Source organism: Coffea eugenioides, chromosome 2 (assembly GCF_003713205.1).
Source record: "Coffea eugenioides isolate CCC68of chromosome 2, Ceug_1.0, whole genome shotgun sequence".
Lineage (NCBI taxonomy): Eukaryota > Viridiplantae > Streptophyta > Magnoliopsida > Gentianales > Rubiaceae > Coffea > Coffea eugenioides.
Genome location: NC_040036.1, coordinates 1838557 through 1866063, shown reverse-complemented (window position 1 = coordinate 1866063; position 27507 = coordinate 1838557). Strand labels below are relative to the sequence as shown.

Below are 27507 nucleotides of genomic sequence, written 5' to 3'. Positions count from 1 at the left end.
GCATACATCGTAGAAACAAAGAGTTCTCAGTCATTTCAATCAAAGGAAAGAGCAAAAAGGCGGTTTTTGGCAGCTCTCTATAGCAGACCTGAAATTTCTCTCACCAAAGCACAGAGGCAAGCAAGAAGCTCAGCAATACACAACGTTGCATTTGATTTTAAAAGAAGGGCAAATCCGTAAAATCATGCCAACCCACATTGAGCCCATCACCAACACTTGTCATCAATCAAACCATCACCAACCGTCAAAAGCTTACTCACATGGTCATCTGTTGACCAGAGAAATGGTGCTTGCTGGAAACAAATTTAGTGAAAAGCAAAGGGCCTTATTCTCGGACAACAACAACAAAAAAACTCTCCAATATTTCTCTAGCTGGGCACGTGATTTTGGCATGAGGAGGACGACCACATTTGAACCAATGAGAGCTTGACACATCAACAGACAACCACTCTTTTGCCAAAACTCATTCGTGCTTGTACTATATAGGTAGATAACAATATACAAAAATATATGTTTTGTATATTGTTATATATATTAAAAAAATATATTAATATGTATGTATATTGATATATAAATTTATATAAATAAATATATTAAATATATATTAATATACATACATATTATAAAACAAAATTGAAATAAAAAATATTATATATATAAAAAAATAAATATTAATATATAGAAACAGAGCCAGTATATATTTTAAAAAAATCCCAAAAAAATTGTTAATTATAAAAATACTCGAAAATATATTTTAAAAATACCTCTAAAAACAATCCAAAAAATATCTACAGTAAAAGTTTTTCATATACACAGTTACAGTAAAGTTTTTATAAAACACCTCCAAAAACAGTTAATTCAAATAGAGCAAAAGAAAGGGAAAAATGTTAAATGATAAAAGTTGGATAAATTACTTTAAACAAAAAAAATAAATAGCAAATGTGAAGATTGTGTAAATATAGCACACTATTATTAAGATGAAGCACTCAAAGAAACCTAGGTGACAATAAGGCAGCCCTACAGCCGGTTGCCTTATTTTAATTGGGCCCCAATTGACATGTGAAAGATGTCCACCTGAGTTGTCTTGTTAATACTTCATCTGCCCACGGTAGAGAGTTCACTGTACTTTCCACACTAGAAGCAACCTAACTTTAAAAACCAAACCCCTAGCTTTTTTTTTCCCGAAGTACCAAGGGGTGAGAAGTGTCAGCCGCAGCCGTGCTGACTATGCACGGATGCAAGGGGACCCCTGCTGAATTTTATGCTGTCAGACTGCGGATGAAAATTTTATTTTTGCTGCCGTGCTGAGTCTAGAATGAGAAATAGAGTGTGTCAGAGCTTTATTTGACGGATGTTTTTTTTTTATACGAATATTCTAAGAAATTAGCCCTTTTCGCTTGACCCCTCTTGCCGTGCGAATGCTACTGGTTTATAAAAGGTTACAGAAGCACATACGTCATTGTTATTTTCTCTTGAAACCTTAAACTGCCTTCAGTAGTCCATAAGATACAATATCTAACAAAAATCCGCCTGCAAAGAAATTTGCCTGGATCCTCCTCAGAACTCCTCAAATCTCGTCTCAATGGAATCTCAGAAAGATTTATATTTGATTTAACTAAAAGTATGTCCAGCAAACACTTTTCTTAAATAGTCTGTTGATGAAGGGTAAATTTCTTGGAATATTTTGATTAAAGAAAAACAAAAGGTAGGTTGGAAAAATATGATCCTGTAGAGGTGCTTTTCTTGTTATATGCCCGTTGAATCCACTGGACACGACTGGCATTTTTTTTTAATCTAAAATACGGAATATGCTGGCCGGTTATCTATTTTGTAGCAGGGACCAATTTATAAATAAGGTTCTTTTTTTTTTTCTTTTTTTTTGCCTTTTGAGCGAACTGATATGATCAGAATACATGATAGTGCTGGAAACAACTTTTTATTTCATCCCCAAGCTAAGTAAAATCTTTTCCGGTGCTGCCGTCGAGTTCTTTTGAAAATCACATAACAAGTCATGTAGATTTTAAGTTATTGTACAATTAGGTTTAATCATATATTAGTAAATACAAATTTGATTTATATTTAAAACCATAAAGAAAATAGTTGTGACCCAATTCCTAATACGATACTTTCTTACGAGCAAGAAAGTTTTTAATGATTTTCAATTTTTTTCCTACCTGGAGAAAACAAAAGTCTAAACTTGAAATATAATTAGAATAGAGAAATACAAAAATTAGAGATCATATAGAGTAATTATGATTCAACTGCATACAAAATGGTAATTATCTTATAATAGGAAATTTTTTAAAAATCATGAGAAGGGGGGCAACGGACTTCAATCCAAGACCTCTGATTCTTGATACTTCAACATTTGTCATAGACCGAGGATTTGATAACAGAGATGTAACAAAATCAACACTAAGAAATGACCCATACACAACGATTTAGAGTAAAATATACAGTAAACTTCTATAAATTAATATCTTCTATTAAATAATAATTTTTTTTCATCTCGACTTGGAATAACAAGTTAAATTAATAATTTTGATGAAATAATAAGATAATATATATTTTTTGAAAACTTCATCTAACCTTTTGGTCCTATTCATATCATAAATTAATAATTCATCAAAATTACATTTCATATTTTTATAAAATATGAGTCTATTATTTTTTAAAAATTTTAAATTTACTTAAATCTCATCCTTAGTTTTATATTCATTAAACTTTTAACCTTCTTTTATTAATAAATTAATTCATTTTTTATAAAATAAAATAAAGCTTTAGCTGATTAAATGAGTATTTCTTTGGATTTGTAAGTACACTCAACAAATTAATAAATTATTAATTTATTGATTAATTAATAATACTTTTTGAATTAATAGAATTTGTAAGGTCCCAAAATTATTAATTTATACAGATTTTACTGTAGTAGTTAAAAGATACTATCCGACTCGTTATGAACTCTTGGGCGTCTGTGGTGAGCAAGTTTGTTTTTATAGGTCGAAAGAGGTACACCGATTGGCTATAAAATGTAGTAAATGGTATAAATTAAGTTGGTATTATACATAGAAAAATGGTAGCTTTATGCATCTAGAGTCAATCAAGTAGCAAATTGAAGAATATAAAGCGAGGAGCAACAAAATGGACTATGCGTCTTATGTTTTTTGTTTGCTTTAATTAACTTTAAATTGCATACGGACTTACTGAGAATGAAGGCTGAAAAGGTTGTTGAAGGGTTGGGAAAATCGCCAATTTAGTCCCTAAACTTTTTTTTTTCTGTCGATTTAGTCCCTATACATTATTTATAGCCAATTTAATCCCTAAACTTATATTTCGGTTCCAATCAATGAGCTTCACGGCAGAGCCACCGCATAATTTCCATCAGCTTCCCAATCGAGCAACCCATAAGGGGTATTTTCGAAACTTCCATTCTGGAGCCTTTACCAAAATTAACCGAAACAAAAGTCCTATGAGAAATACCCACCCAAAACCCAAAATGAAAACAAAAAAATTTCTTGGGCAAAAATTTCTTGCTCAGCTCTCACAGAAGAGGGGTGGTGGCCTTGTGGCTTTCTTTCGAATCTTGGAAGAATTTTTGAAAAGTTCTCACTAAAAAATCTGAATGCATCCCATGTTTGTGTTTTATCATCTAAATCTTCTTAATCTTCAGCCAACCAATTGATAGAATAAATGCAAATGAGAATCACAAGTAGGAATACCAGTAACAAAGGGCGGCGCTGCCCTTGATCCGGGCAGAAGAAAGAAGCCCTCAGAGGCTAGAGCCCGTACAAGAAACACCCAAGGTGATGCACTTCTTTCAGAAAGCACAAAAACACGCACAACACCCACTAAAATACAACTCTAACACGTTTCACAAAATGGTGGCTTCAGCTTCAATCATCCCATCAAACCCAACCGCCACCGCCAAATTTCCCACCACCTCAACCGCTGCCACCACCTCTCTCTCCCCACCCTCCTCCCTCAAATTCGCCTCAATTTCGCCAAACTATCCCTCCACTAAACCCCTCATTTCCCATTCTGCTCTTCCCCATTTCCAACACAAGCCCCTTTCCGCCATCACTCCCCCCAACGCCTCCACCACTCCTCCTCCCACCGTCACCGCTTCCATTTTTCATGGCATCTGCTACGTTGTCGGCGACAACATAGACACTGACCAAATCATTGCCGCCAAGTATCTTACCCTGGTCCTCTCCAACCCGGAAGAATACAAAAAGCTCAAGTCCTATGCTCTAACCGGACTTCCCTCTTCCTACCAGGCCCGTTTTGTTGAACCGGATCAATTCAAATCGAATTACTCCATCGTCATCGGTGGTGACAATTTCGGATGTGGGTCGTCTCGTAAGCACGCCCCGGTGGCGCTAGGCGCGGCAGGAGTGGCAGCGGTGGTGGCGGAATCTTATGCGAGGATTTTCTTCAAGAATTCTGTGGCGACTGGAGAAATTTTTTTGTTTTCATTTTGGGTTTTGGGTGGGTATTTCTCATAGGACTTTTGTTTCGGTTAATTTTGGTAAAGGCTCCAGAATGGAAGTTCCGAAAATACCCCTTCTGGGTTGCTCGATTGGGAAGCTGATGGAAATTATGCGGTGGCTCCGCCGTGAAGCTCCTTGATTGGAACCGAAATATAAGTTTAGGGATTAAATTGGCTATAAATAATGTATAGGGACTAAATCGACAGAAAAAAAAAGTTTAGGGACTAAATTGGCGATTTTCCCTTAAAGGTTTGCCACTATAAGAGTTTGGGAGAAGAAACAAGCGAGATTCAGTTTGCTCAAAAAAACAAAAAAGGAGGCTGGACACGGCGACCACATTTAGAAAAGAGAAAATTTCCTTATTTATAAATTGGTCCAGAACCTTATAATAAATAACAACCCGTCATGTCCATTGGACACGGTTATCACTTTAAAAAAAATATTCTTCATTTATAAATTGGTCATTGACCTTAAAATAAATAAAAGCAAATTATTTGGATAGTCACTAAACTTTTTAAATAATAGTTGAGTTTTAGTCACTTAACTATTAATAGTATATTTTTACACACTAAACTATTAAACATATAAATTTTGAATCATTCCATCTGATTTCACCATTAATTTTGACAAATCCAAATATTAATAGTATATCTGATAAGTTATGTGAATTTTTAGATCTTGACAGAATTAACAGTTGAATCAAATGAAACAGCACAAAATTTACACACTTAATATTTCAGTGGGTAAAAATATATTATTAATTGTTAAGTGATCAAATCTTGACTATTTAAAAATCTAGTAGTTACCCTGGTAATTTGCTCAAATAAATATCTTCCCAAGGAAATAGGTGGAAAGGTTTCACAAGAAAGTAGAAGAGATGTGAACAACAGCAAAATATCAGGCAGCTTATGGAAGCAGTTAATTCCTTTAAATACTCACTAAACTAGGTACTAGAGAGACTTTCCTTCAGCATTCCATCATTCTCTGGCTTTAACTACATTAATAAAACCTTTGTATGTGTCTTTCCAAAAACTATAAAAGACCCTATTTGAGTCAAACAAACCACAAAAGTGAAGTTTGAACCTTGAAGAAAGAGCAGTAGATTTATGAGACAAAAGTGAAGTTTGAAGAAAGAGCAGTAGATCTAAAAAGTTAACAAAACAAAATTTAAACTCGTTGCATCACCAGATGCACACAGACCTACACATTTGCTGCCAAAGAATTAAACAATAATCGGTATAAGTCACGAAAGAATTGACAATGCATATATATCGGCCAATTAATGATACTATGTTAAGTACTGAATGACACCCTGCGACTTACCTAATTGGATTTCCTGGTGAATACAGTCGATTCTTGACAACATACTCGACATACAAGTTGTATATGTGCTTGAGGGATTCCCTTCAATCACCTGTCCTAGGATGAGTTACCAGGATGATCTGTAAAACCAATAAATACATGGGGAAGAAGAGGTTTTTCATGTTCACAAGAGAGAGTTTTTCAACTTGTCATGGAAAAAAGCTATGCTAACTGCCAGCAAGTGATAGTCAGACAACAGATAAATGTCTTGATACTCTTGCTACATAGCCATCTATATGAATGCAAGCATATATACTCATGCAATCATCTGGACAGACTTAAATCCCAGATGGACTCTCATGAAACTAAGTTAGTAGGTATTAGTGCGAAGCTGTGAAACGAACATCCTGTCCAGGTAATTGTGGGAGCTCCAAGATTTCCTTTATCAGCGCTGCCAAAGAGATCAAACAATAATGTAAGAAAGTCACTCTTATTAGTATGTCTTAAAGATATGATTGAGAAACATTTTTATACCAGGACAATGATGAAGATGCAAACTAGTCTTCAGGATTACTTTCAATTCGACCAAAAAATGGCCAATCCTTTCTGGTAAAAATTCTCACATCAGACCATCAAGCTGCCTACTGTGGGTGGTCATTTAAGGTGCACATGTATTGACTCATGAACTTCTTTATATACATCAACAAATGTACATGTGTTTACCACCAGTATGCTCATCAATCAACTCTTGTTTTTTACACGATTACAAAGAAATGCCCAAACTTTAGTAAATGCCTATCAAAGTACTTGTGATCATGAGCAGATTATTATCTTTCTCTTAGGCAATGAACCTCGTATTAAACTGCCTTGACAATGGCCTGACAGTCTGGTTGGAGAAATGGATCATCTTTTTGGGAATTAAAAAGCTAGAAAGAAAAATTGTAAATGCTAATGCACGCTATGGAGGCCAATTGATTATCAGAACAACTTGGGGGGGGGGGGGGGAATTGATTACCAATACGTAAGTTGAATCAAGCGTCAAGTGCAATAACAAAAGAAAAAGGTCGTCTAATTATTAGAAACGAAAAAAAATAATTCCAAAATTATGTGATAGAAAGAAGGAGAAAACGGACCTAGTTGGATCCATTTTGGCAGTCAAGGATTTAAGAGAGAAGAGGAGACCGAACATGAGCTTGTGATCCTGCTGGGGGCTGAGAGTCTTAAGTGGCCGATTCCATTCCCTGTACAGCAGACATACTCCATTCCTGTTGAACACGTATAACATGTGGGCGTTATTCCCCGCTGCAGTCGGGACCGGCGGCGATGGACTGATCTCGGATCCTCCGAAAAATTGCATGCTTTGGGAGATACCTTTTTTTTTTTTTATCCTTGGGCGATACTTGTGGAGTTGAGCAACAGGGGGATGGGAGGAACCAGGATGAGCAGCGACAGCTTGTGGCCGAGGAAGGGTAGTGGACAATGGCTTGGCTTGGCTTGCTGGCTGGCTGGCTGGTTAGAGAGGAGCGGAGGGGATCGGGCTATAAGGCTACTAGCAGTAAATTTTACTACTGCTAAACTTTTTTATGTTTTGCTTTTCAAGTTTGGGATTAAATTTGGGAATCATGGTTCCTGAAAACCTACCAATCATCATTCCTCCCTTTCGTTTTTTCCTTTTGGTGGAGAGAATGAAAACCTCCCAGTCTATGCGGGTACAGACTACAGAGTTTTGATGAATCTTTAAATTTCTTTCCAAAAATCTCATACCCACATGGCCATACCCTGTTGCCAAAACTTAATTTCCATGCCTTTTGCTTGACTAGTGTTTAATTGATTCAAATCTCAACCCCTCTATATTTTGTTTTCCTGGAGTCCTCAAACCAAAAAAACAACAACAATAATAATAATAATAATAACAACAACAACAACTGCTGCTGCTGCTACTACTACTAGTTTTATTCACAATCACACTAATGTTTGAGGCAAACTTGTTGCGTGCACAACTAGCAAAAAAAATTATATACAATTTTTTAAATATTTGTTAAAGTCATTCTTATGAGGCAATTTTATATTTTTTATAATACCTACGGTGAAAAATTTACCAAAATAAACTATGCAAAATGTAAATAGATAGTTGTTTGGTAGTGGGTAATAATCAAAAAAAGAGAAAGAGGGAGCTAGTGGATAGTTAGTTATAAAAAGTACTAATTTAGAAATATCACAAAGTGACAGGTTTTAGTTTACACAAAAAAACCTCCTCTTTTTTGTATATGGTACATAGATAATTATTACTGTTTTTATAAACACTCTAACTTACCAATATGTTCAAATGCCATAGTTATAAAACTTGACATGCCTCAACAGTTAAACTGGTCAACTCGGTGAACGGATCATAGGATCGAGTTGGATTGTTAATCAAACCTATTGACCCGTCAATGATCCGACGTTTCAATTGGTGAATCGAAAAAAAAAATCGTCAATTAAGTTGCCGTCTAACCACCAACATAAAAATTATATTGTATTTATAATTTAAAATATATTATAATATTACATAATATAACTATTATGCAACCCACAGCTCGATCACCTCTCCGGATTGAGCTCCTAACCGGATTTAATAACTATGGTCCTAAGTCAATCTATTTGAAAATACTATAGTAATTGAGCATATTTTTTCCTTCTATTTTTGGAAACTTACAAAAAGAAAAATGGAAGTATCATCGCTCAATTTATATTTGCAAGGTAAAGTCAAGGTCATGACAGCGGGGAACATTCATTCAGACTGGACCAAAATATCTGTTTTCATCTTCTTTTAGCGTCCATTTAGTAACAACGTGGAGAAGAATTTGCATCGGGAATGGGAAGAGCTCGGAATCAAAGCTATGCTTGTTTGTGGTCCATAGCGAAAGATATCACATAATGGAATAAACGTTGACATGCCCGACCACGTGAGAAAAGCCCATTCTCTAAATTTGGCCCATTTTTGCAAAATGACTGTGTGATTTTTCCAGCCCAAAAACAAACTCTGGTTATGTATCGAAACCAACCAAGGCCGTAGAAGAACCTTCTTCAACTTTGTGGCATTCATGATCCAACTACGGTGACTTGTAGCTTGATGAATGAACTGCGCTGCGTTATTTATTTATTTATTTATCATTCATGTCAAACTTTTCTGTTTACTTTCTCATTTTATTCAAGAAATTACTTCCTTCGATAAGTACAAGTACTAGATTAATGAACGTATATGAGTGATTTTCTAATTCGATTTGAGTTAGTAGTATTATCCAAAAGGACAACAAATCAATTTGAAAGCTGTAAATAATTAATTTGCCTGTGTTTGTGTCTACCAATTAGTAGTACCACATAAAGGCCCAACAAGGGTTTGGATTGGGTATTTAAGTCCCTGGGTTGGCTTCAAGAGTTGCAGGCTTTTGGAGTTCAATCTAGAATTATATTTAAATTAATCAACAAAAGTCTATTACTGAAGTTGAAAGAAGACAACTAACTCTAGGATTGGGTTCTTGGATGGTAGTATCCCACTTAGCAGCAGGGTTCCCCCTTTAGGTTAGTTATCCCACATCGGTTCTGGGAGGGGTTTGGGTTGGGTATTTAAGTCTCTGAGTTAGCTTCAAGAGTTGCCGGCTTTTGGAGTTCAATTTGGGATTAGATTTAAATTAATCAACAAAAGCCTATTACTGGAGTTGAAAGAAGACACAAAGGCCCAACAACAACTCAAAATAGCTGAACACAGCTCATATGATGGTGTTGGAGTTAGCGGCATCAACTGTCTTAACTTCATGTCTTGCTATTACCCAAAAAAAAAAAAAACTATGTTTTCGGAGTCGGAGACTCAATCGAGTTTAGGATTAAGGGTCAATAGATTCGATCGAATTTGATTTGGAGTTGAATCGAATAACATCATATATATGTCATATATATATATACCCATTATTTTTCTTGTAAAAATAACCAAGATCCTAATATTCACTAATCAACAAGAATAATCAGCAATCACCTGACGCCAATGAGTAGCAAAAAGGATTAACCTAAATGTTTAAAAGCATTTGGCTTAATTATTGATCCCAGAAAACAAATTTTGCATTAGTTGATTGTCCTAATAAATCTTGACTTAACCCAAAAAAAGGTATAAAAGACAAGTAAATTGGTATGTTTTGTCATATAACCTATGAGATCAGAAATAAAAGGTATTCAAAAGGTGCGTCATCTTCATATGCGAGTCAGACGGTTTCGGATACCACCAAATCACCTAATCATAACTTTGTACTCAAATTAACAAGTTGCATGTCCTTTTTAATCAAGAAAATATATATCAGTCAAGTGATATATATATCAAGACGAAGAATTATCAGTCCTCAAGTCAACATACCGGGACATCAGTCAAGTGATATTATTATAAGATTAATTCATGGTTCAATTTTCAAACCTTTTTCTTTCTTCCTTCCCTCTTCAACTCTGCAAAACATAAAAATCTCCTGCTAGGGAAAAAAATACATAAATAAATATTGAATCTGACCTGAAGACCCGACCCGGTTTGGGATTATTGAGTTGGCAAAGAGAGAAAATTTTAAATTTATGATGATGCATGCCTGGGAGACTTTGTGGCAATCATAGTTATTAAATTTGGCCTGATCCGGCGGTCGAACCGATCAATCCGGTAAACCGATAAGTGAATCGGGCCGGATTTTCATTATAATATAATATACATATTAATATATATTAATATACATATTATAAAACAAAATTGAAATAAATATATTTATAAATATATATAAATATATTTTGAACAAAATATTAATATTAATATATAAATAAATAATATTTATTTCAATTGATATAAATATATATAAATATATATATATTTACATAAATATGTATATAAATATATTTATAAAATTATATAAATATATGTAAATAAATATATTTATATTTACATAAATATATATGCAAATATATTTATAAATATATATAAATATATTTTAAACAAAATATATTTTTTATATATAATATTTATATATTAATATATTTTTTGTATATTTGGAGTTATTTTTTATATATTGTTTAGATATGATGTTTTTGGAATTGTTTTTGTTTGTGTATTACTGTAGTATTGTAAATGAAAAAATTACTTTTTAATCTGAATCCAAACAGACTATTATTGTAGATATCCCTGAAAAATTGCAAGCTAATTAAGGGAAGACATATAAATGTGTAGGAATTAATCACCAGTAGAAGAATAATGCAAAGTCTTTCTTGCTCACCTCGTGTAACCCCACTAGGCGCACCAGTAGTTACAGCAACTAATTGCACAACAACGCAATGTATCGCAAGTTTGCAACCACCACAAGCCTGGCTCCTTTTTTGTTTTTTGATCGCTTGTCTCCCTGCAGTGCTGACTGGGCACGGTAGGGGCAGGCAAATTTAAAAAAAAGTAGAATCTAACTTTTTCCGAAAACCAATAATTGCGCCGGAACAATTTAAAAAATTTATTTTGCTACTGTGCTGAATTAGTACGGCAGATATAGTTTGAGAAACACCTTGTCAGAGCTACATTTGATGATTTTTTTTTTTAATGTATATTTTAAGAAATTAGCCCTTTTCTTTCTTCCTTCTCTCTTCAACTCTGCAAAACATAAAAATCTCCTGCTAGGGGAAAAAAACATTAATAAATAGTGAATCTGACCTGAAGACCCGACCCGGTTTGGGATTATTGAGTTGGCAACGAGAGAAAATTTTAAATTTATGATGATGCATGCCTGGGAGACTTTGTGGCAACTGCTCCTAGCTAGGAGCAGCAAGGGTCAGCCGCAAGGGCGGGTCTAGGACCAATCCAAAGCCGAGACATGAGTGAGTGCCTCCCATGATGACGCTGCTCTCAAACACTCACTGCAACATTGCACCGAGTTATCTACAGAACTCATTTGGGAAAAGATCCAAAGAATTATTAATTGGGTTGCGACTTAACGTTTTCGAGGATTCAGAGGAAAGCCTCAAAACCTTAACTCAGATTCTACTATTTCGGATTAAAAACTCTCTGTTGAAAAATCTCTCCTCATAAACTAAACAATAGCATACTGTCATACGTTATACTCAAAATATATTTGTTGACATTCAAATAACAATAAATCCTTCCAGTAACAAATTAAACGCACAAAATATATCCATCCATAGGGTTTATTAGTTTATTATTGCAGTGAGACTGGTGCAAGAAAATGCGGCTAATTCCCAGCTTACTCCAGCTTCCTCCAGGATTCTACCAATTTGGCCAATGCCACAATGGATGAGCCCCCATCAGCCATTGCTTGCTTTGCTTCCTCCTTCTTTGCCTGGGCTGTTTCCCTGATCACCTTTCCTTCCTCCGAATCCATCAACCCCCTAACTCGCTTCTCGATTTCAGCCGCTTTCACGAACCCACCTTCCGTACTTTCATCCATTGGTAAGGCCAACTTCATCTCCTCAACTAAGAACAGCCTATTCAGCTTCTGCTCAGCATAAAGTGGCCACCCCACCATAGGCACACCCGCACAGACTGCTTCCAACACTGAGTTCCACCCACAGTGGGTCACAAACCCACCCACCGACCCATGATTCAACACATCCACCTGCGGCGCCCAAGAACTCACCACGAAACCCCTACCCTTTGTCCGGTCCAAAAACCCGTGGGGAAGCAACAAATCCAGATCTGGGGCGGGTGGAGTTTGAAAGCGGCTGGTTTTGTCCTCAGAAGGCGGACTGCGCACCACCCACAGGAACTTTTGCTCGCTCCTCTCCAACCCGATGGCTATCTCTTTCAGTTGCTCAGCTGGAAATTGACCCAAGCTCCCAAAGCACAAGAATACAACGCTTCGACTTGGTTGCATATCCAGCCATTTCAAACATTCATGCACACCTGCTGCACCTCCACCTTTCCCGTTGTCTGATGCAATCAGAGGTCCTAAGCTGAAAACAGGCGGAGTGGGGCCATCCGGAACATACTTTCCATGAGAGATTGATTTCAAGATGTTATGTTCGAGCGATTCGAACGTGTTGACTAGGATCCCGGACGATTTTGCCAATTGCGTCGCAACATCTAAGAAAAATGCATACTCAGGAGACGTTCTTTCCAGCAAAGGAACTGGCATGTCTCGTGGTGGTATCGGCAGTAAATCAGGAACATGTAAAAGTTCGTCCAGGTCTTTAAAGCTTTTGTTTGTTGATTGGTGGAGCGTGGGTAAGTAAAGGAGGAGAGCGAGACAATTAGCGCCGGAAGTGAAGAAGTAATAAGTCGGGATTCCAAGGTTGGTAGCAACAGAGAGGGCACAGGTGCAAAAGAAGTCGATGATGAATGCAGAGATTCCAGCTGTCAAGGAGATGGAGTGCAGAGCTTGGTGAACATGAGGGTTGCTGAGTCGAAGTAGCTCGAAGTGGAGAGCTTCCAAGGAGGGGTAAGAGTCAGGGTCAAGAGGCGGGGAGGGCAGGTGGTGGAAAGTGATGGAAGGGGTGGTGGCAGAAATGCGATTCATGTAAGCAGCAGTGGAGGCTGCGGTGTTGTATGGCGGGTTCACAACGAGAATAGTAACAGCCAATCCAGGGTGGTGGTTGAGAGTGAACTTACCCAACTCTACCATGGAAACCAGGTGACCCATGCCTGGAGATGGATACAGAACTATTGTAGGATTGCTCCCCATCTCTCTCTCTCTCTCTATGTGTTCGTACACCCAATTTCCACAAAAACTACGCAACTCTTTGAGCCAATTGAGAGCTTCAAATTTCCAAGATCCAAATAAATAGAGAGTAACTCCCTTCTACTTTCCATAGCCAATAAATGCAATCAACTGACTGTTCTTTGTCAAGTCCCCGTATGCAACATCAACTTGTCTTTGAGCGAAAGTCGAGTCACCGTCAAAAAGGTCGTACATCGCCCGGAAGGGTCTTTGAGAAAAAAGTCCAGTCAATATACTGTGAAAGAATAATAATTATGTAAATTTTATTATATATATATATCATAAATTTAACGATAATAATACTAATAGGTTACATAAGCAAATAAGTCATTATTATTATTTTCTGGTGAAACCTTAAAATACACAGGACTCTTTTGTTTTTTGCCCTTTCCCCTTGGCCCCTCTTGCCGTGCGAATGCTACTGGTTTATAGAAGGTTACAGAAGTACATACGGCATTGTCATTTTCTCTTGAAACCCTAAACTGCCTTCAGTAGTCCATAAGATACAATCTAACAAAAATTCCACCTTCAAAAAAATTTGCCTGGATCCTCCTCAGAACTCCTCAAATCTCGTCTCAATGGAATCTCAGAGAGGTTTATATTTGATTTAACTAAAAGTATGTCCAGCAAACACTTTTCTTAAATAGTCTGTTGATGAAGGGTAAATTATATTTTGATTAAAGAAAAACAAAAGGTAGGTTGGAAAAATATGATCCTGTAGAGGTGCTTTTCTTGTTATATGCCCGTTGGATCCACTGGACGCGACTGGCATTTTTTTTGTAATTTAAAATACTGAATATGCTGGCCGGTTTTTAAGTTATTGTACAATTAGGTTTAATCATACATTAGTAAATACAAATTCGATTTACATTTAGATAAAGCAAAATAGTTGTGACACAATTCTAATACTATACTTTCTTACGAGCAAGAAAGTTTTTAATGATTTTTAATTTTTTTCCTATCTAGAGAAAACAAAAGTCCAAACTTGAAATATAATTAGAACAGAGAAATACAAAAGTTATAGATTATATAGAGTAATTAGGATTCAACGCGTTGCATACAAAATGGTAATTATCTTATAATAGGAAAATTTTTAAAAATCACGAGAAGGGGCAAGGGACTTGAATCCAAGACCTCTAATTCTTGATACTTCAACATTTGTCATAGACCGAGGATTTGATAACAGAGATGTAACAAATTCAACACTAAGAAAATGACCCACACACAACGATATAGAGTAAAATATACAGTAAACTTCTATAAATTAATATCTTCTATTAAATAATAATTTTTTTCATCTCGACTTGGAATAACAAGTTAAATTAATAATTTTGATGAAATAATAAGATAATATATATTTTTTTGAAAACTTCATCTAACCTCTTCATCCTATTCATATCATAAATTAACAATTTACCAAAATTACATTTCATATTTTTATAAAATACGAGTCTATTATTTTTCTTACATTTTAAATTTACCTAAATCTCATCCTTAGTTTTATATTCATTAAACTTTTAACCTTCTTTTATTAATAAATTAATTCATATTTTTATAAAATAAAACAAAATGGACCATGTGGCTTCTGTTTTTGGTTTGCTTTAATTAACTTTAAATTGCATACGGAGAATGAAGGTCGAAAAGGTTGTTGAAGGGTTGGGTTTTAAAGGTTTTTGCCACTATAACAAGCGAGTATAACGTTCAGTTTGACTGATCAGTTTACTCAAGAAAAGGAGGCTGGACACGGCAACCACTTTTAGAAAAGAGAAAATTTCCTTATTTATCAATTGGTCCAGAGAACTTAAAATAAATAACAAGCCCGTCATGTCCATTGGATACGGTGATCACTTAAAAAAATATATTCTTTATTTATAAATTGGTCCAAGGACCGTAAAATAAATAAGAGCAAATTATTTGAATAGTTACTAAACTTTTTGAATAGTCGATTTTTGACCACTTAACTATTAATAGTATATTTTTATCCACTAAACTATCAAAATTATAAATTTTGGACTATTCCGTCTGACTCCACTATTAATTTTAACAAATCTAACTATTAATAGTATGTCTAATAAATTGTGCAGATCATTAGATCGGGCAGAATTAATGGTTGGATCAAATGAAATAGCATAAAATTTACACACTTAATATTTCAGTAGATAAAAATATATTATTAAATGTTAAGTGATCAAATCCTAACCACTTAAAAAATCAAATCCTGTACATTGGACAGAACAAGCTATTTTAGATTAAAAGTATAGAAATGTTGCCCACCTTGTTCATTGGACATAGCGGCCATATAACTTTTTATCAATTACTTGAATAGACTCGATCTAACAAGAAAAACACCTTTACAAGACATTCTTTTTTTGACCTTTTTTTTTAATCATTATTTCAAGAAATTTGCTGTTAAATCATGTCTGCTTTGGAAGTAACCTCATTATGGTTGGGGATAAAGGTTGAGAGGGCACTTTTTATTATTTTGATTTTCAAATGCAACCTTATTTTCTAAAAGCCCTTAAGTAAAAAAAATCACCAAAATATTCAAATTATATGCATGGGCATATCTATATAAATTAGCACTAAAAATTCAAACCCAAAGTTTCCCTAACAAAGAACACAGGAAAAATACCATAGAAAGATTCCAAAGCCTACAAAATGTTCATAATTAGTGCACGTAGAGCTCCTAATAAGCAAAAGCAAAACCCCAGACTATTGAGCAGAAAACCGCGGCAACTATTACGGGGAATATTTGTAAAGTTTTAAAAACATCACTTATTTCTCTTACTTTTATTATTTGTGAAACAAAATTTTAAAAACCCTGAACTATAATTTTACTCATTTTGATAAACAAAACACTCATAAATCACTTTGCTTGCTCCGAGGAAAACCACCATCTGAAAACAAATCTCTAGTAGGACCACCACATCACAAATTTATAGTCCATAAAAATATAAATTTGAAAAACAAAAATGATATTTGTAAAGAAATGCGCTAGTATCAATTCAACTATGTACATTCAAAATCATTTTTTTATGAACATTATTTTTTTTCTTAACCTCTTCTCAATCCGTGGTTCAAACTTTTAAGTTGTATTAAATCATTTTTTTTTAAAAATAACTCAAATTAAACAAAGAAATTATACTCAACTCTATCACAATCATAAAATGAAAAAAATAAACAAAATTCAATTTACTATAATTTACAAATTCAAAATTCCATAATTATCTAGAAAAAATGAATAAGAGAGAATATTAGAAAAAAGGGAAAAGATAAGAAAGTGACGTATTTTTTCCTTTAATTTTTCAAGTTCCATTTATTTGATATGTGAATTATGTATCAAGTGAGGATTAATGCAATCATTTTGTAATTATTAGGGGAGGTAAGTGATTATTTTTAAAACTTCAAGGGTACTAAATAATATTAAGAGAAACCTCTGGGGAGGTTTCTGATAATATCCCTTTCAATTATCGTACAACATCAACATGCTGACACCTCTTTCTAATTTCCCCCAACTCAAGAAAAGCGAGTCCTTGTCTTTAGAAATCTCTATCAATTTTTTTTCTCTAAGTCCTAGTTGACTTGGATCTTAATTAATGGGCTTTCTCTTTCCAAAAACCACCAAATGAGATGGACGCAAGGAACCACTGGGCCAATGGCTCAGTGGTCACCAGGGAGGGGCTTAAGTCCCTCCTCAGACTGTAAGTGAGGGTTCCAATCTCACCTGCAGCGAAAAAAAATCTAAAGATTGTGCCACAGCACTCCCTTGGTCTAGTTGGGTCTGTATACCCACTAGCCTACTACCACAGCCTTCTTAGGCTCCCCTTCCTCCTTAGATAAGGATAGAGTAGGTTATACAAATGTATTTTTGCTGACAAAAAAAAGAAAAAGAGATGGACCCAAGGCAAACAAGCTGAGATCCATAGGGGATCAGAGTAATCCGTGTACCAAAAGTAAGCTATGATACGAAAGGGAATCAATAAATCAAAAAGAAGCATCAAGGGTTTTTTAGTTGAAACAAACAATATAATTCCTCTTTTTTTTCAATTAACGTCTTATAAAAGATATGCATTACATGATTGATTACGAGCAAACACCTTAGCAGTATATGACTCAACTGTTCCTGTTTACATCTGCTATCAATATGAAGCAACATCTACCAACAAAATGGCTTCTATCATTTCAGAGTTTAACACCAATGAATGAGAGTGCAACTGGATATGAAGCAACGGAAAGATCCCCTGTAGCATCACGAATCTGTCAGCAAAGCTAAAGTTTAGTCATAAATCAGCATTTTACATCTTTAAGTTAATTAAGTAGAAGATATTCATTTTCCTAGAACACAATTGATACTAGACAGACGAAATAAAGTCAGCCTAAAATACCTTCGCGTACATCAGAGGCTTGTCTAGCAATACATTGATATCATCCAAGGCCTCTAACATACTGATCAAGAGTTGAATTAAATAGATCACTTCTGCCCAAGAAAAATGAAGAAAAAAATTAGTTTAGCATCCTTTATTTTTTTTGCCAGAAAACAGAAACCGAAAATTATATATTTGCCTCCAAGTGTAATGAACAGAGATCATTATAATCTGTTCTGACCTATGAACACATCCATCACGTGCAGGAAACATGCATAAGACGCATCATCAGAATACATGTATGAAGCCATCATGCAGCCTTATTACATGTCACTACATCCCACAAAAAATAGGAAAAGAAAAGGTGCAAAAGATTTTTTTCAGAAAGACAAGGGAAAAATCTATTCGATGAGATTTTAAAATAAATATCTTCCCAAGCAAATAGGTGGAAAGGTTTCACAACAAAGTAGAAGAGATGTCAACAACAGCCAAATATCTGGCAGCTTATGGAAGCAGTTAATTCCTTTAAATACTCACTAAACTAGGTACTAGAGAGACTTTCCTTCAGCAGTCCATCATTCTCTGGCTTTAACTACATTAAAACCTTTGTATGTGTCTTTCCAAAAACTATAAAAGACCCTATTTGATTCAAACAAACAACAAAAGTGAAGTTTGAACTTTGAAGAAAGAGCAGTAGATTTATGAGACATCACGTTTAACATCCACTGTTTAAGTTCAAATCACAACTTAGATGTGCAGGTCGAACCCCATATAAGTAATGGGACAAAAATTTCCACGCATGAAACACATAGACCTATTTAAGATCTAAAAAGTTAACAAAACAAAATTTAAACTAGTTTTGCATCACCAGATGCACACAGACCTACACATTTGCAGCCAAAGAATTAAACAATAACCGGTATAAGTCAGGAAAGAATTGACAATGCACATATATCAGCCATTAATCATTCTGTGTTAAGTACTGCATGACACCCTGCGACTTACCTAATTGGATTTCCGGGTGAGTACAGTGGATTCTTGACAACGTACTCGACATACAAGTTGTATATGTACTTGAGGGATTCCCTTAAATCACCTGTCCTAGGATGAGTTACCAGGATGATCTGTAAAACCAATGAATACATGGGGAATAAGAGATTTTTAATGTTAACAAGAGAGAGTTTTTCAACTTGACATGGAAAAAAGTTATGCTAACTGCCAGCAAGTGATAGTCAGACAACAGATAAATGTCTTGATACTCTTGCTACATAGCCATCTATATGAATGCAAGCATATATACTCATGCAATCATCTGGACAGACCTTAATCCCAGATGGACTCTCCATGAAACTAAGTTTGTAAGTATTAGTGCGGAAGCTGTGGAACGAACATCCCTGTCCAGGTAATTGTGGCACTCCAAGATTTCCTTTATCAGCGCTGCCAAAGAGATCAAACAATAATGTAAGAAAGTCACTCTTATTAGTATGTCTTCAAAGATATGATTGAGAAACATTTTTAGACCAGGACAATAATGAGATGCAAAACTAGTATTCAGGATTACTTTCAATTTGACCAAAAAATGACCAATCCTTTCTGGTAAAAATTCTCACATCACACCATCAAGCAGCTACTGTGGGTGGTCATTTAAGGTGCACACATATTGACTCATGAACTTCTTTATATACATCAACAAATGTACATGTGTTTTAACACCAGCATACTCTTCAATCACTCTTCTTTTATCAAAAGACTAACACCATTACAAAAGAATACCCAAACTTTAGTAATGCCTATCAAAGTACTTGTGATCATGAGGCAGATTATTATCTTTCTCCTTAGGCATGAACCTCATTTTAAACTTGACAATGGCCTGACAGTCTGGTTGGAGAAATGGATCATCTTTTTGGGAATTAAAAAGCTAGAAAAGAAAAATTGTAATGCTAATGCACGTTATGGAGGCCAAATTGATTATTGGCGGGGGGGGGGGGGGAATTGGGATTAACCAATACGTAAGTTGAATCAATCAACAAAAGAAAAAGGTCGTCTAATTATTAGAAACGAAAAAATAATTCCAGAATTATGTGATAGAAAGAAGGAGAAAACGGACCTAGTTGGATCCATTTTGGCAGTCAAGGATTTAAGAGAGAAGAGGAGACCGAACATGAGCTTGTGATCCTGCTGGGGGCTGAGAGTCTTAAGTGGCCGATTCCATTCCCTGTACAGCAGACATACTCCATTCCTGTTGAACACGTATAGCATGTGGGCGTTATTCCCCGCTGCAGTCGGGACCGGCGGCGATGGACTGATCTCGGATCCTCCGAAAAATTGCATGCTTTGGGAGATACCTTTTTTCCTTTTTTTTTTTTTGCTTTTATCCTTGGGCGATACTAGTGGAGTTGAGCAACAGGGGGATGGGAGGAACGGGGATGAGCAGCGACAGCTAGGGGCCGGGGAAGGGTAGTGGACAATGGCTTGGCTTGGCTTGGCTGGCTGGCTGGTTAGAGAGGAGCGGAGGGGATCGGGCTATTAGGCTACTAGCAGTAAATTTTACTACTGCTAAACTTTTTTATGTTTTGTTTTTCAAGTTTGGGATTAAATTTGGGAATCATGGTTCCTGAAAACCTACCAATCATCATTCCTCCCTTTCCTTTTTTTTTTTTTCTTTTGGTGGAGAGACTGAAAACCTCCCAATCTATGCGGGTACAGAGTACAGAGTTTTGATGAATCTTTAAATTTCTTTCCAAAAATCTCATACCCACGTGGCCATACCCTGTAGCCAAAATCTTTTAATTCCCACGCCTTTCTGCCAAGCACCATGACCCAACAAATTGGCTTGACTAGCGTTCAGTTGATTCAACAACAACACATTACAACAACAACAACAACTGCGACTAGCTGTATTCACAATTACTAGTGGCCGAGGCACACTTCTTGTGTGCACAACTAACAAAAAAATTATATAAATATTTGTTAAAATCATTCTTATGAGGCAATTTTATATATTTTTAATGCATATGGTGAAAAATTCACCAAAATAAACTATGCAAAATGTAAATAGATAATTGTTTGGCAGTGGGTGTAATCAAAAGAGAGACAGAGGGAGCTAGTGAACAATTAGTTATAAAAAGTAATTTAGAAATATCACAAAGTGACAGATTTTAGTTTAATCTCCTCCTTTTTATATATGGTACATAGTTAATCAAACTTATTGACTTGTCAATGATCCGATGCTTCAATCGGTGAATTGGAAAAAAAAAAATCATCAATTAAGCTGCGTCTAACCACCAACATAAAAATTATATTGTTTTTATAATTAAAAAAATATATTATAATATAGCTATTATGCAGCCCACGGTTGAATCGGTGACTCGATCACCTCTCTGGATTGAGTTCCGAGTTGGGTTTAATAACTATGATCTAAGTCAATCTAGTTGAAAATACTAGTAATTGAGCATATTTTTTCCTTCTATTTTTGGAAACTTACAAAAAGAAAAATGGAAGTATCGTCTTTCTTAAAAATCAATTAGTTTTTTATTAACAATAAAATTGTGTAGCTTAGTCATTCTAAGAAGGATTAAACTTTCCTATACCATCAATGTAGACTTTTTTTGTTTTAACATAATCAGATTTGAGTATATAACACGTGTAAAACAAGAATTTCAAATCTAAACTAAAGGTTAATATGCATTGGTACATATCAGTGCCCAAAAAAAAAATTGTACACCCAACACCTCAGGGAAGAATAATTCATACACGATCGTAGACCGCGTGCAATTGCGAATACGCGTGTTTTAATCATTTTTTTTAGAGGAAAAGAGATTAATACGAACTTAAAAATTTTATGCAGGAAAGAGCTAAATTTGTAGGACGATTAAACCCCAGTGAGCAGGGTTCACCCACTAGGGGCCGGTAACCTTTCCCCACTTCCTTTGTGTGCTTTTCTGATTACCCTACATTATGAACTGAGGGTAGTCTTGGCGGACTTTGTCTATTTATCAATTGCATTTCGTTCCCACCATCAATTTATTGCGAACCTTTTTTTTATCTTTCACCGAAAACCCAGAAATGAAGTAGTAAAATCCATTCAATGGCCAGAATTCCTGGACAGTTTAGTGACCCTCTGCTATAACTGCTTCATGGGCCAAGGAAACTCGCAGACAGACAAAATTTAAGAAGCATTACCAATCTAATCGCAATAGTAACGGCCATAAAAAGAACAAAATTTTCACAAACACCATCGCTCAATTTATATTTGCAAGTTAAAGTCAGAGTCATCACAGCGGGGAACAGAAGACGAGAAATAAAAACACTCATTCAGACTGGACCAAAATTAGAAGTCCTGAACACCAAAGCATTTGAACTAGGAAAAGACAGAAATATGTCACAAAACACCAAGAAAATCAATATTCCCATTTTTTCATCTCCATGCCATCTGGAGGGCTTCCTTCAACCTTCTTTGCACCAACTTCTTTCCAGTTCGTTGATAAAACTGTCCCATTTGACTCAACCTGTTACACCAGACAAAATATTACTCCCAACCCATCAAAAAGTTACAAGCAAACACTCGGGGAACCTGAATTGAGAGGACCCATTCAGCAAGGGCCGAAAATCTTTCCAAGTTTCAAGGATTATTGTTGTTCAAATAGAACAGCTACAAAGGAAAGTTATAAAATGGCAACGAGGAAAGGACCATCAGAAATTCTTAGGAAATGGAGGTAAGAGTCTTACAAAAGATTTCATCATGGCTCTTCTAGTGTCCTCATCAGCATCTTTGTATATGTCTCTGAAAAATTTGTTAAGAGCTGCATCACCATCTAGTTTTTCATCTTTTTCCTGAAGATGTCAACAGAGTGAATCAGCCAAAACACTTCCTAGCATGTGCTACACGTTTCACCTCAATGCAAAAGAAAAGACCAATAGAAATAGCAGAGATAACATGTATACCTCCTTTTTCATTTGAGCCTCAAGCTTATCCCAATCTTTTGTTGCTCTCGAGGATGGGTAAGTGGGTCTTTGACTACCTGCAAAATGCAAAGGTACGACGGTAAAGCTTATCAACTGTGACCAATATCTTATCTCTGTAACATCTTGGGAGAATAAATGCATCTCAAGTTTGAGTAACTGTAAGAAAGCCATATATACCTGACCACATGGACATTGACTTCACGAAAAAAGAACCAACATAGACAGCACACAAAAACCAGTTTCTGTTCCACTTTTAATTTCCGGAAAAAAACAAACTTCTTAACCAGGCCTACTGGTGCATTTTCAGACAATCTACCAGTGCACAGCAATTATTTCCAGGCTAGCAAAGAACTCGTGCAACTAAACCTACCTGATGAAACATTTATCCTCTGCAAAGCCACATTATCCCTGCTATACTCGAGAGACGCCCAGTGTATAGCTTCAGCTTTTGCAAGGCAGATTTCAATTTTTGTGGACAGAACTTCATATCTGCAATTTGCAGGAATGATCTGTTTATATGAAGACAACACCAAAGTCCACAAAAAAATTAGAAAGTTAATGTAAAAACATAATTTTCTGACACCATAAAAAAAAGAACACGATTTACAAAGACCCACTGGCCGTGCATAAATTAATAGCAGGAATGAAAAGCAGAGTTTCACTGCTTTAAAAGTCTAATGATGATTTATAGTAAACTCAGGTTTTTTATCATTAATAATTCCTAATCAGACACATGTCGCAAATATTTTTACCCATGATGCATACACTAGTTCATACAAAACTCAGTCTCCTGATGTTTCAACATGCCGATTGACCAAAGGATAGTTCCAGCTACCATATGACAGTTAAGTGTTATGAGACACTAGAGAGCAGATATCTCTTTGCCAGAACTATAATATCAAGTTAACATTTTACCTTTCCAAACAATCGTGGTTGAAAAGTATATGTATCTTCACCAGGCACATCAATAGTAACACTAAGCTGCAAAGCAACAAAAAGGAAAAAGGAAAGTCAAACCATCTTAAGAACATTAAATGGTGTGAACCATGTTTAAGAATCTATAGATATCAACAGAAAGAATGAACATACTATTTGTTCACCAAAGTCCACTGTAACATTTTTTGCTGGTATACCCTTTGCAAATATAGTTACAACAACTTGCTCTGGTTTTTGATAATATTCATGCCTGCAACACATAATTTTTAAGCATAAGTATCCAATTAATCATCAGAAACTTGAATCTTAATCAATTCAAACTGTTAAGGCTCTAGAAAATGGCATGCCGACAAAAGGTGGTATTACGAATCTATCAGCACGTATAATAAAAAACTTTCCAACAATTAGCTAAATGGTCAATCAACATCAAAGTAACACTACTAATGACAGACTTCTTAATACTTTATTGGCTTGCCTCATAGAGGAACCATTGGCCAGGTTATGAGATCTGACCAACCATGGCTATGGTAAACATTCCAATGTTGCAACAGGTTGTATCGAGTCTTAGAGGATGCCATATGGAAGAGAAAAGGGAGATACAAGTTTGCAATAACCTGTATTTTGACTTGGCAGATGACAAACTAGTAGTCTGGTTGGATATACTGATGGCTGGCTCAGCAACCTTCGGAATTGCAGCAGTTGTATCAACAACTATTGGGGCCTCCGGCGATTTGTTTGGCAACACTCCATTTTCCTCTTAAATTGAAAAGGAAACAAAATCAGAAAACAAATTAAGTTACATAAAGATTACCTAGAATGTAATAGAAGCTATTTTGCATGTAAGCCACAACTTTAAAATTTCAGAGATAAGCACATAAAGATATACATACAATTTTTTTTTTTTTTTTAAAAAAAGGGCAACATTTGACAGACATCAAAAGAAGCCCCATTCGACTGCATGAAAGGTGCAACTCACACCCAACTATCAAAATCCCAGCCAAACAAAATCAGTGGTTCTCTTCAGAGCTTGGCAGTTGGCAGCCTTTTCAGCTTCCGATGGACTCATATGAGGTCATTGAGCTGATATAACGTACGCAGATGTACATACATGCACAAATAGTGGGAGTTTTAATTCTTTTCTTTCAAGCATGCTCCTAGACAACCCTTTTTTTGTATTCTATAATGACTCAGCTTATTAACCCTGTCATTCAACTTCATATCATGGGGAAGTCTCTTTTGAAAAAGATATATACCATCATGATATTCCATAAATTTCAAATTAAGGTATGTGGTCAAGGAGGAGAAACCAGTTTCCCCACCGCAAAATTGATCTATGAGCAAGAGGCGTCCATAATCTTAAAAACAAGTCATGGACAATGACATTACTATTATCCTACTACAATCATGTCAAACAGCAGAACTGTCAAATTAAGCTACATAGTTGTGAAGGAGAAACCGGTATCCCCACAATGTGAATTGATCTACGAGCACAAGGCACCAATAATTTAAAAACAAGTCATGGACAATGACATTACCATTATGCTATTAAAATCTATGCCAAACAGAAGAGTTGTACCTGCAATGCGCTGGTCACATTCTTTAATCAAATTATTGAATCTTGAGTCACCAGGTGCTAAAGAAGCACCCACTTCCAAAGCTGTCTTGGCAGTCTGGTATTCCTCAAGCTTGATGCAGGCGAGACTGCAAGGAAAATAAATGCTACTAGTCATTCATGAGGATAATCATAATGAAGTGCAGTTGGACAGTTGTATACACTTGAAATTCATTCAGTGCCATAAATTAATATGTGTAGCCAACTGATTTTCTAATGGCCCAATAAGGGAAGCCACAAGATAATCTCCGTGTGGAAGCTGGACAAAGTTTTCAACATGGATAACCGCATAAAAAGGGAGGTAAGTCTCAAGTGAAAAGAAAGAAATTTTAAAAAATACAGAGAGAACAAAACAAGTCCTGGGCGCAAACAGCAACAATGCCAAGAATATCAGTAAAGTAAGAGGCATAGAGATGCACCAAAATACTCACCCTTTCCGGAAATATGCTTTGGGCATGGAAGGATCCAATTCAATGGCCTTGTTCGCATCAGCAACAGCTTCTGCTCATGGGAATCAATATTCATGTATTAGGGCACACAAAATACAACTCAACCAATATATCTGAACCAGCACTCCTCCATAACATCCATACAAGACAAAATACAAAAACCTTTCATGTTAGTGAGTTGGTTCGTCCTTTTATCAACTCAAGAAGCATTACCAATTCCAAACAAGAAAAAAAAATTAAATTTTCTAGAGTAGACGAATAAAAGTAAATAATAAAATCTGTCTACCGTGGTGTGAACAGTTTAATGAAGTGATATTCGATCAACGAGAAAAAGTGGCAAAAAAGTCAAGTGAGAAGGCAAAACTATATGTCAGACATTTAACTAAATCTTTAGACATTAAAACGAGAAACAAAACGTGCCAAAAAAGATGGTTGAGCTATTGAAGCAAGCAACCTTCCTACATATGCAACATGTAGATAAGCAACAATAGATTAGTCGAATAGATCCCAAAAATAGGAATACTGTATAGCAAGCTAAATAGGAATACTGTATAGCAAACTAAATAGAAATACTGTATGTTGAATTTAAATAAGGATTTCGTCGCTCCTAAAAATATACAACCGAAAAAAAAAAAAAAAGGATTTCATCGGAAGAATAAAATACCGGTGAAGTTGTTGAGTTTGATGTTGGCTTGAGCGCGATCAGCAAAGAGCTCAGCGTTCGTAGGGCTAACGGAGATGGCTTGAGAATAGAGGTCAACGGCCAGCTCGAAGTGGTCGTCGATGAAGGCTTCTTTAGCCCTGGTCTCCAGATCCGACGATGCCATGGTTCGCTTCTCAGAACAGAGCAGAGCAGGACAGGATAGGACAGGAACAATCTCGCAAATAGATAAAAATAGAAGGCTCTAGAAAGGGGAAAGCGCACAGGGCTTTATCACTCTACTGGAACACCGCCGATGCTTGACTTCAATCACTAATAAAAATACTTATGCTACCGCTACCAAGATACCGCCGATGCTTGGTTTCAATGACTAATAGACTAGTATTCGGTTTGTTTAACGGGTATATATATATATATATATATGGGGTTCTCGTTAACATAATATTTTAGATGTGATATTTTTAAAAATATTACATAATTTAAAAAATTAAATAAATATACGGAAGCATAAGCAACATTAAATAAAAAAAATGTATACAAATTCAATTGATCATAAAAATTGTTAATATATTTATATATATAATAAATTAGCTGAATACTAGATGTGATAGGATATTCATTCAAAAAACTCTATAATATAGTATATAAATGTGATAAGACATCCGTTCAAAAAATTCTATAATACAGTATATAAATCCAATTGATCATAATAATTGTTAGTATACTTTTATATATACATATAGTAAGTTAAGTGAATATTGAATGTGACAGAACATAATTTAAAAAATTAAATAAATATACGGAAGCATAAGCAACATTAAATAAAAAAAATGTATACAAATTCAATTGATCATAAAAATTGTTAATATATTTATATATATAATAAATTAGCTGAATACTAGATGTGATAGGACATTCATTCAAAAAACTCTATAATATAGTATATAAATGTGATAAGACATCCGTTCAAAAAATTCTATAATACAGTATATAAATCCAATTGATCATAA

The 27507-nt window shown here is 35.3% G+C and overlaps 4 protein-coding genes across 8 annotated transcripts; 1 reads left to right on the top strand and 3 right to left on the bottom strand.

The window, feature by feature from the left end:
- The first annotated feature begins 3878 nt into the window (after positions 1–3878).
- Positions 3879–4505, top strand: LOC113762477 (3-isopropylmalate dehydratase small subunit 3-like). Its single transcript, XM_027305941.1, has one exon. It carries the CDS (start codon positions 3879–3881, stop codon positions 4503–4505), a length of 627 nt encoding a protein of 208 aa, XP_027161742.1.
- Positions 4506–11844: 7339 nt separating this feature from the next.
- On the bottom strand, positions 11845–13551 carry LOC113760922 (UDP-glycosyltransferase 88B1-like). Its single transcript, XM_027303674.1, has one exon. The coding sequence runs from the start codon at positions 13472–13474 to the stop codon at positions 12038–12040; it is 1437 nt and encodes a 478-aa protein (XP_027159475.1). The 5' UTR covers positions 13475–13551; the 3' UTR covers positions 11845–12037.
- Positions 13552–17526: 3975 nt separating this feature from the next.
- On the bottom strand, positions 17527–20520 carry LOC113761943 (trafficking protein particle complex subunit 1-like). Of its 5 annotated transcripts, none has more exons than XM_027305144.1 (5): positions 19982–20518; positions 19197–19311; positions 18880–18998; positions 17896–17984; positions 17527–17767 (listed from the first exon to the last, which is right to left on the bottom strand). In XM_027305144.1, the coding sequence occupies exons 1-4, from the start codon at positions 20203–20205 to the stop codon at positions 17936–17938; spliced, it is 507 nt and encodes a 168-aa protein (XP_027160945.1). In that variant the 5' UTR covers positions 20206–20518; the 3' UTR covers positions 17527–17767; positions 17896–17935. The 5 variants fall into 5 exon arrangements, with proteins under 5 accessions (XP_027160945.1, XP_027160943.1, XP_027160942.1 ...); XM_027305142.1 differs by having other exon boundaries at positions 17527–17779; positions 17896–17987; positions 19982–20516; XM_027305141.1 differs by having other exon boundaries at positions 17527–17751; positions 17896–17987; positions 19982–20515.
- A 1563-nt stretch (positions 20521–22083) lies between these two features.
- LOC113761982 (protein SGT1 homolog) lies at positions 22084–26853 on the bottom strand. Its single transcript, XM_027305201.1, has 10 exons — positions 26501–26853; positions 25819–25888; positions 25352–25476; positions 24390–24531; positions 23929–24025; positions 23755–23820; positions 23210–23348; positions 22819–22895; positions 22603–22707; positions 22084–22382 (listed from the first exon to the last, which is right to left on the bottom strand). Exons 1-10 carry the CDS (start codon positions 26661–26663, stop codon positions 22275–22277), a joined length of 1092 nt encoding a protein of 363 aa, XP_027161002.1. The 5' UTR covers positions 26664–26853; the 3' UTR covers positions 22084–22274.
- Positions 26854–27507: the final 654 nt, after the last annotated feature.